The sequence below is a fragment of the Boleophthalmus pectinirostris genome, unplaced genomic scaffold, assembly GCF_026225935.1.
Source record: "Boleophthalmus pectinirostris isolate CB_2022bp ecotype Guang Dong unplaced genomic scaffold, ASM2622593v1 HiC_scaffold_2, whole genome shotgun sequence".
In the NCBI taxonomy this organism is placed as follows: domain Eukaryota; kingdom Metazoa; phylum Chordata; class Actinopteri; order Gobiiformes; family Gobiidae; genus Boleophthalmus; species Boleophthalmus pectinirostris.
In genome coordinates this window covers 44,403,501-44,412,918 of record NW_026571152.1, presented here as the reverse complement: position 1 = coordinate 44,412,918, position 9,418 = coordinate 44,403,501, and the positions used below count along the sequence as shown (strand labels likewise).

The following is a 9,418-nucleotide window of genomic DNA, read 5'->3' as shown; positions in this document are numbered from 1 at the left end:
TGTTTACGGAAGTGCTGGATGGAAGTGAACAGAGAGACTCTGAGACACGAGAGCATGCAGACTCACGAGAGCGACTCTGCTTCAACAAACAGTTTAGAGCGAAAGAGTTTAGAACAGAAGAGTTTAGAACAGAAGAGTTTAGAGCATCAGAGTTTAGATCAGACTCCTGGCGTGTTCCGTGTCCTCGTGGGAGTGACAGGGAGCGTGGCGGCTTTGAAACTTCCTGTTTTGGTGTCTGAACTTCTGCAGCTTTCAGGGGTAAATCTGAAGTGACCTCAGATGTTCCTCAGGTCCTGTCTGTGTCCTGTCCCGTGTGTAGAGCAGAGGTCTGTAGATCTGTGCAGTACCACAGTTTGGTGTGTGCAGTTGTACTACAGACTACAGTAAATGTTTGGACACTTTTCAACTTTGTTCCATCTTTATTTCCATGATTATTTTCACTGTAGATTCTCACTGAAGCATCAAAATTCTGAGTGACTTTGGGCTGAGGATCAGTAAATACTAAAACATACTTTACTGTGAAACTAAAAGTCTTTGTTCTGTACAAAGTTCTTATCCTCGTGGATACGTCCTGGATCATTAAATCAGACGATACGATCATCAGTACAATACATCAATAATCAAACTCCAAAAAACACATAATTGGTTATAGATTTGTGTCTGGAGTGAAGGAAGTCTGGGAGTCCCTGCTTAGGCTGCTGCCCCCACGACCCGGCCCCGGATAAGTGGAAGAAGATGGATGGATGGATGGGTTATAGATTTAAAAATGTAAAAATATCCACGCTTTGCTTTGACCTTTGCACTTGTGTCTTCACCCTGAGGCTGTGACGTGAAAACTAAATATCTGTTTCATATATTTGATGTTTTCTGTGTTTATATCAAATGTAGAAGTCGTAAACATGAAGAAGGAAAACAGAACGAGAAGCTGTGTCCAAATATTTGACTGGTCCTGTTATAAACTGAATATTATTTTATAAAGTCTATGGGTGAATCCACTGGGCGTTGCTGTGGTCTGCACTGTTCTAAATTCTAAGTTAAATGTTAAATTGTTGTTACTTTAATTTTATATTTAAAAAGATGCACATTTCAGTGTTTTCCTGAATCAAAACAAACCTGCTCCTGATCCAAAAGTGATGAGTTCATTCACCAAACCTGGATCTGTGGTCAGATCTTCTTGGACTTGGACCCCACATCCTTCTGTTCTTTGTGTTTAATGAGCTGCTGTAATAACGTGACTCATGTGGAGCGTTTGGGTTTGTTTCTGTAGGTGGACGTCAGAGTCGTCACCACAGAACACGCCAAACACTTCTACAGCGCCGCCGATGTCCCAGTGAGAATCTACAGTGACTCAGACGAATGGGAGGTAAAATCAAACTCATGATTCACAACAAATGTCCCTGAAAATGTCATTTACTGATTAAAGACACACTGTGTCACTTTTCTGGTGGAGGGTCTGTCGTCCTGTCTGCTCCTGAGTGTTTTTATTGCCCAAAAACCCTTGAAAAACTTTAGCATTATTACTGTGAGCGCCGCTCCACAGATCTGACAATAAACTTGGGTTGGTGGCATCACCTGTTTGTTTCTATGGAGATGGAGCAGTTTAATGTTAAATATGGAACATTTCAGACAAAGCAGCTGCGTTTCCATGGAGACCAGCAGGAGGTGAACCCTCCACTAGAAATATTACATAGTGCATCTTTTTATTCAGGCAGGTAGAAATAAAATTCATACTTTGGGCAGTTCTGTGGCACAGCAGGGGGCAGAGGTTAAACGTGTCACATAAACGGTGTCGTGAGATCTCTGTTGTAGATCTGGACCCTCTGACCTCTGACCCTGTGTTTTCTCTCTTTGGTGCTGTAGATGTGGACTCGCCGCTCGGACCCTGTGCTGCACATCGAGCTGAGGCGTTGGGCACAGCTTTTTGTCATCGCTCCTTTGGACGCCAACACGCTCGCTAAAATCTCCAATGGAATTTGTGACAATCTCCTGGTACGACGCTTCACAGACACATTCATGTGAGTTTAAACTGAACTTTAACCTTTCGTGTGCACAGACGTGTGTGGTGAGAGCCTGGGACACCAGCCGCCCGCTGCTCTTCTGCCCCGCCATGAACACCGCCATGTGGTCGCACCCCGTCACCGCAGAACACGTGTCCAGGCTCAGGGCCTTTGGTTACAGAGAAATCCCCTGCATCTCCAAGAAGCTGGTGTGTGGAGACGAAGGTGAGTTCAGTCTGTGGTGGATTCACTGACACTGCGTTCTAACCTCACAGTGCTCAGGCACAGCTCCGGGGGCGGGCGCAGTACCACCCCCAGAGCGGGCGCGGCGCCGCTCTGGGGGCACAGGCTCCTGCGAAAGTTTCCCCACAGGCTTTTCAGACACAGAGCTAAACTTGCTCCATTTCCATTTTAAATCTCATAATGATATTTTTGTTTGTGTTTTTCGTTAACCTTTGAAAATTCAAATAAATTCAAATATTATTCAAATCATTTTTGTACTTGGTTTCCTCATCACAAACAGACCTGGAGTTGTGTTTCATTCTCACAAACCCTGCAGATCACATCCAGTCTGACGCTCTGCTCCACCTCGTGACGTCATCATGTGGCAGTGCAGGAAGTGCTCCACTGCGTTTTTAAACTCCACACACCTTCACTAGAATCATTTGGATCATTTCAGGAACTGACAGTCTCTAGTCCTGCCACTTCATGACATCACAAGGTGGAGCAGAGCGTTTGGAGTTTTGGATGAAACAAACACAACTCCAGCTCTGTTTTTGAGGAGAAACATTAGAACATTAGCTTTAAATTAGCATTAGCATTAAAGCTCACAGGAGTTTGTTTTATGTTTTATCTTTTCTACCTGGTCTTGTCAAACCACCTGCTCTGGTCTGTAGAACTTTTACTGTAATGGAAATTCTTGTAGGAAAATGTTTTGCTCAGAGAGTTCGGGCCCTGCGCTGTGGAGCTCCAGACAGTTGGCCACATTTAAGGATTCATTTGTTTATCAGGATTTATTTGCATACAGGAAGAGCAGCCACAGTTACAGCAGCAGCAACAGCAGCAGCAGCAGCAGGAGTTGTAAATGATGTTAATGTCCCTGCGAGCGAGTTTCTGTTTTTAAATCGGTCACAGGCGTTTTAATCTCTTCATTTCGTCGTCAGCAGGATTCTGTCGGACACTTCTGTTCAAGACACTTTCTCACTCGACCACAAGGGGTCACAAACCAGCAGACGAGGCACAGTCACACAGAAAGAGGATGTGAAAGCAGGTCTGAAGGCGTTTGTGTCGTGTATTGGCCTAAAGAGGAATGAAGTAGAAGCACGAAACAGAGGAAGATTTTAACACTTCAGTCTGAAAACGGCTACAGTTTATCACACAAAACAGACGCTCGTGAACTTTAAACCACGTCACAATGTTGTTCCTTCCTCAAAAACAGAGCTGGAGTCGTGTTTTGTTTAATTCCCACACGTTTGAGTAACTCTTTATTATGAGTCTGTTTACATCTGCAAAGCTCCAAATGCTCTGTTCCACTTTGTGATGTCACGTAGTGGTAGTTTTTAAGTGAACAGCTCCTTTAACAGTCTCTTCTGAACTAAAGGTAAAAGAAACTGCAGGGCTGAAATGATCCAAATGATTTTAGTGAAGGTGTGTGGAGTTAAAAACACAGTGGAGCAATTCCTGTATCACCACATGATGACATCACGAGGTGGAACAGAGTGTTTTAACTCTGTTTGTGATTAGGACAGGACATTAGAACAGAGAGAACAGTGTTGGACAGAACCTGTAAAAATGAGGAGCACATGTGAAGTCGGGGCTTTGGGCAGGTGTGGGTCGTATCTCCATGTTTAGTGAACGCCAAAAGCTGACCAGTGTGAACCGAAACTTCTAGCACCAAGAACATTTTCCACCATTTACAGACTCAGCATCAGCAGCACATCCTCTGTCACAGAGAGAACACTCATATTCCACCGAGTCGTGTCCTTTAGGTCACGTTTACACTGAAACAAATCACCGTATCACTGTGTCGGAAACGATCTGCGTCCACACTCGTCGTTTCTGTGTCCGCAGGTTTTCCCTATCCACAAAACTTTGAGAATATTTGTTTTTATTTTACAGAAATGAAACTTAAACCACATGATTCATTTCCATAAACTAATGTGTGATAAAAACTGTTGTTTCTTGTGTCTGATGTGGTTCAGTTTGTGTTGGACTAAAGGACACAGAGACTCAGTGGAATATGAGTGTTCTCTCTGTGACAGAGGGGTGTTCTCTCTGTGTCAGAGGGGTGTTCTCTCTGTGACAGAGGGGTGTTCTCTCTGTGTCAGAGGGGTGTTCTCTCTGTGACAGAGGGGTGTTCTCTCTGTGTCAGAGGGGTGTTCTCTCTGTGTCAGAGGGGTGTTCTCTCTGTGACAGAGGGGTGTTCTCTCTGTGTCAGAGGGGTGTTCTCTCTGTGTCAGAGGGTGTTCTCTCTGTGTCAGAGGGGTGTTCTCTCTGTGAGAGGGGTCTCTCTGTGACAGAGGGGTGTTCTCTCAGAGGGTGTTCTCTCTGTGTCAGAGGGGTGTTCTCTCTGTGTCAGAGGGGTGTTCTCTCTGTGTCAGAGGGGTTTCTCTCTGTGTGACAGAGGGTGTTCTCTCTGTGTCAGAGGGGTGTTCTCTCTGTGTCAGAGGGGTGTTCTCTCTGTGACAGAGGGTGTTCTCTCTGTGACAGAGGGGTGTTCTCTCTGTGTCAGAGGGGTGTTCTCTCTGTGACAGAGGGGTGTTCTCTCTGTGTCAGAGGGGTGTTCTCTCTGTGTCAGAGGGGTGTTCTCTCTGTGTCAGAGGGGTGTTCTCTCTGTGACAGAGGGGTGTTCTCTCTGTGTGACAGAGGGTGTTCTCTCTGTGACAGAGGGGTGTCTCTCTGTGTCAGAGGGTGTTCTCTCTGTGTGACAGAGGGGTGTTCTCTCTGTGTGTCAGAGGGTGTTCTCTGTGACAGAGGGTGTTCTCTCTGTGTCAGAGGGGTGTTCTCTCTGTGTCAGAGGGGTGTTCTCTCTGTGTGTCAGAGGGGTGTTCTCTCTGTGTCAGAGGGGTGTTCTCTCTGTGTCAGAGGGGTTTCTCTGTGTCAGAGGGGTGTTCTCTCTGTGAGAGGGTCACAGAGGGTGTTCTCTCTGTGACAGAGGGGTTTCTCTCTGTGTCAGAGGGTGTTCTCTGTGTCAGAGGGGTGTTCTCTCTGTGTGTCAGAGGGGTGTTCTCTCTGTCAGAGGGGTCTCTCTGTGTCAGAGGGGTGTTCTCTCTGTGTGACAGAGGGTGTTCTCTCTGTGTCAGAGGGGTGTTCTCTCTGTGTCAGAGGGGTGTTCTCTCTGTGACAGAGGGGTGTTCTCTCTGTGTCAGAGGGTTTCTCTCTGTGAGAGGGTGTTCTCTCAGAGGGGTGTTCTCTGTGTCAGAGGGTGTTCTCTCTGTGTCAGAGGGTGTTCTCTCAGAGGGGTTCTCTCTGTGTCAGAGGGTGTTCTCTCAGTGTCTCTCTGTGTCAGAGGGTGTTCTCTCTGTGTCAGAGGGGTGTTCTCTCTGTGTCAGAGGGGTGTTCTCTCTGTGAGGGTGTTCTCTCTGTGTCAGAGGGGTGTTCTCTCTGTGTCAGAGGGGTGTGTCAGAGGGGTGTTCTCTCTGTGTCAGAGGGGTGTTCTCTCTGTGTCAGAGGGGTGTTCTCTCTGTGTCAGAGGGGTGTTCTCTCTGTGACAGAGGGTGTTCTCTCTGCGTCAGAGGGGTGTTCTCTCTGTGTCAGAGGTGTTCTCTCTGTGTCAGAGGGTGTTCTCTCTGTGACAGAGGGGTGTTCTCTCTGTGTGTCAGAGGGGTGTTCTCTCTGTGACAGAGGGGTGTTCTCTCTGTGTCAGAGGGGTGTTCTCTCTGTGTGACAGAGGGGTGTTCTCTCTGTGTCAGAGGGGTGTTCTCTCTGTGTCAGAGGGGTGTTCTCTCTGTGTCAGAGGGGTGTTCTCTCTGTGTGTCAGAGGGGTGTTCTCTCTGTGTGACAGAGGGGTTTCTCTCTGTGTCAGAGGGGTGTTCTCTCTGTGTCAGAGGGTGTTCTCTCTGTGTCAGAGGGGTCTCTCTGTGAGAGGGGTGTTCTCTCTGTGACAGAGGGGTGTTTCTCTCTGTGACAGAGGGTGTTTCTCTCTGTGTCAGAGGGGTGTTCTCTCTGTGTGACAGAGGGGTGTTCTCTCTGTGTCAGAGGGGTGTTCTCTCTGTGTGTCAGAGGGGTGTTCTCTCTGTGACAGAGGGGTGTTCTCTCTGTGTGTCAGAGGGGGTTTCTCTCTGTGTGACAGAGGGGTGTTCTCTCTGTGTCAGAGGGTGTTCTCTCTGTGTGTCAGAGGGTGTTCTCTCTGTGTGTCAGAGGGGTGTTCTCTCTGTGTCAGAGGGGTGTTCTCTCTGTGTCAGAGGGGTGTTCTCTCTGTGACAGAGGGGTGTTCTCTCTGTGTCAGAGGGGTGTTCTCTCTGTGTGACAGAGGGGTGTGTCAGAGGGGTGTTCTCTGTGACAGAGGGGTGTTCTCTCTGTGTCAGAGGGGTGTTCTCTCTGTGTGTCAGAGGGGTGTTCTCTCTGTGTGTCAGAGGGTGTTCTCTCTGTGTCAGAGGGGTGTTCTCTCTCTGTGTCAGAGGGGTTTCTCTCTGTGTCAGAGGGGTGTTCTCTCTGTGACAGAGGGGTGTTCTCTCTGTGTCAGAGGGGTGTTCTCTCTGTGACAGAGGGGTGTTCTCTCTGTGTCAGAGGGGTGTTCTCTCTGTGTGTCAGAGGGGTGTTCTCTCTGTGTGTCAGAGGGGTGTTCTCTCTGTGACAGAGGGGTGTTCTCTCTGTGTCAGAGGGGTGTTCTCTCTGTGACAGAGGGGTGTTCTCTCTGTGTCAGAGGGGTGTTCTCTCTGTGAGAGAGGGTGTTCTCTCTGTGTCAGAGGGTGTTCTGCTGATGCTCAGTCTGTTCTGTGTTTCTGTCGTGTTGTTGGTTCATGTGAAACTTTTCACACATTATACGTGTGCAGGTGGTGCACACAGACACACGTTTATGTGAATGGACACATATTCTTTGATGAACTTGTGGAGCTGGAGGCATCAGATCGTTCCGTCTCTGGAGATGTTCTCCATCAGATTAATGTGAACGAACACTGTACACACAACCAACACCACTCACATACACACTAGTGTGAACGGGGCTTTAGTCCAACAGAAACTGAACCACATCAGCGACACAAGGAAAGAACAGTTTTTATCACAGACATTAGTTTATGTAAATGAGTCATGTGGGTTTAAGTTTAGTTTCTGTAAGATGTAAACAAATGTGTCAAAGCTGAATTAAATAAATTATAATGTCAAACAGCTGATGTGGATCTTGAGTCGTTCTGTTTATTTGTTGTAAAGTTTAGTTTATTTATGCAGAAGATTTTAATGAATAATCTGCTGCAGTGTAGAACTGAAAAGTGTTTGGAATCGTTGGATTTGAGCTGCAGTGGATTGTGGGATTAAACCTCAGAGCTCCTCACGCTGGTGAAGAACATGGATCTGTTCAAAACAGGAACCTGCTGAGGTTCCTCTGCTGAAGGAGCTCGTGGTTCTGTTAATGCAAACACGAGATGGAGCTGAATTGGTGGAATTTGGCAGATTTGTTTTTGTAGAAGTTTTTGGGGAGTTATTTTTATTATTATTATTTTATTTTAGTTATTTTTCCTGTACAGATATCGAGATATAACAAAATATATCAAGAAATATTTTTTGTTTCATATCGCCCAACCCAAGGTTAGGGTTATGGCGTAAGACGTTGGCGTGTGACGTTGGCGTGTGACGTTGGCGTGTGACGTTGGCGTGTGACGTTGGCGTGTGACGTTGGCGTGTGACGTTGGCGTGTGACGTTATGTGACTCTGAGCCTGTTTTCTTCTGTCGCAGGTAAAGGTGCCATGGCAGAGGTGTCGACGATCGTCTCTGTGATCAAACAGTACCTCCACCTCCAAGAACCTGACCACCCCAGAACACATGACTCCGACGCACACATGACACACATGACACACACGACACACTCGACACACACGGGACATCGCACACACCCAGAGTCAACAGTAAAACAGGATCAGGATGGTTAGAATAATTGTCGTACAGTGAAAGAGCTGAGGCCAAACCGGCTGAAAACAAACAGACTCGAGGAGAAACATCTCACTCTTCACTGGGCCGTTCAATATTTGCTCTTTGTCTTTGCTCTTATCAATGTCTTTGTTTTACACAGTATGACTTTAAACATGTTTATCGAGTGGTTATTGATGGTTAAGTCTGTGTGAGGCTTTAGTCAGAGCTTTATTTTAACACTCGGCGCTTTGTCGCCATCGCGGCTTCGCTCTGTCCATTTGGAAAGACTTTGGCGCCAACAGAGGCTCAAGAAGCTCGAAAGTCTGTAAGAAAAACACGAATAGTGAGTAGGAAAAGCATGAAAATGTTTTTAAAAGGTCAAAGTTTTCCTCAAACAGACACTCAGAAAACTTGTTAAGTCTCTTCTGACTTTTCTGAGTCGTTCAAGTAAAATTCCTCACGTCAATTTCTGCCACATTGTTCTGATTCTTGTCGGTTTTGTCAATGGGTTCTTCTGTGGGTTCGTCTGTGGGTTTGTCTGTGGGTTCGTCTGTGGGTTCGTCTGTGGGTTTGTCTGTGGGTTCGTCTGTGGGTTGTCTGTGGGTTCGTCTGTGGGTTTGTCTGTGGTTCTGTGGGTTCATCTATGTCTCTGTGGGTTTGTCTGTCTGTGGGTTCGTCTGTGGGTTCGTCTGTGGGTTCGTCTGTGGGTTCTGTGTCTGTGGGTTCGTCTGTGGGTTTGTCTGTGGTTTGTTGTGGGTCGTCTGTGGGTTTGTCTGTGGGTTCATCTGTGGGTTCGTGTGGTTCGTCTGTGGGTTTGTCTGTGGGTTCGTCTGTGGGTTTGTCTGTGGGTTCTGTGGGTTCTGTGGGTTCGTCTGTGGGTTCGTCTGTGGGTTTGTCTGTGGGTTCATCTGTGGGTTCGTCTGTGGGTTTGTCTGTGGGTTTGTCTGTGGGTTCGTCTGTGGGTTTGTCTGTGGGTTCGTCTGTGGGTTTGTCTGTGGGTTCGTCTGTGGGTTCGTCTGTGGGTTTGTCTGTGGGTTCTGTGGGTTTGTCTGTGGGTTCGTCTGTGGGTTCGTCTGTGGGTTCTGTGGGTTCTCTGTGGTTCGTCTGTGGGTTTGTCTGTGGGTTCGTCTGTGGGTTTGTCTGTGGGTTTGTCTGTGGGTTCGTCTGTGGGTTTGTCTGTGGGTTCGTCTGTGGGTTCTGTGGTTCGTCTATGGGTTCGTCTGTGGGTTCTGTGGGTTCTGTGTCTGTGGGTTCGTCTGTGGGTTCGTCTGTGGGTCTGTGGGTTCGTCTGTGGGTTCGTCTGTGGGTTCGTCTGTGGGTTCGTCTGTGGGTTCATCGGTAGGTTTGTCGGTGA

At 47.4% G+C, this 9,418-nt stretch overlaps 1 protein-coding gene across 1 annotated transcript; it reads left to right on the top strand.

Moving 5' to 3' along the window:
- Window positions 1-26: 26 nt before the first annotated feature.
- On the top strand, window positions 27-8,673 carry ppcdc (phosphopantothenoylcysteine decarboxylase). The gene is made up of 5 exons (XM_020928829.2): window positions 27-258; window positions 1,268-1,363; window positions 1,861-1,989; window positions 2,054-2,222; window positions 7,891-8,673. Exons 1-5 carry the CDS (start codon window positions 55-57, stop codon window positions 8,082-8,084), a joined length of 792 nt encoding a protein of 263 aa, XP_020784488.2. The 5' UTR covers window positions 27-54; the 3' UTR covers window positions 8,085-8,673.
- Window positions 8,674-9,418: the final 745 nt, after the last annotated feature.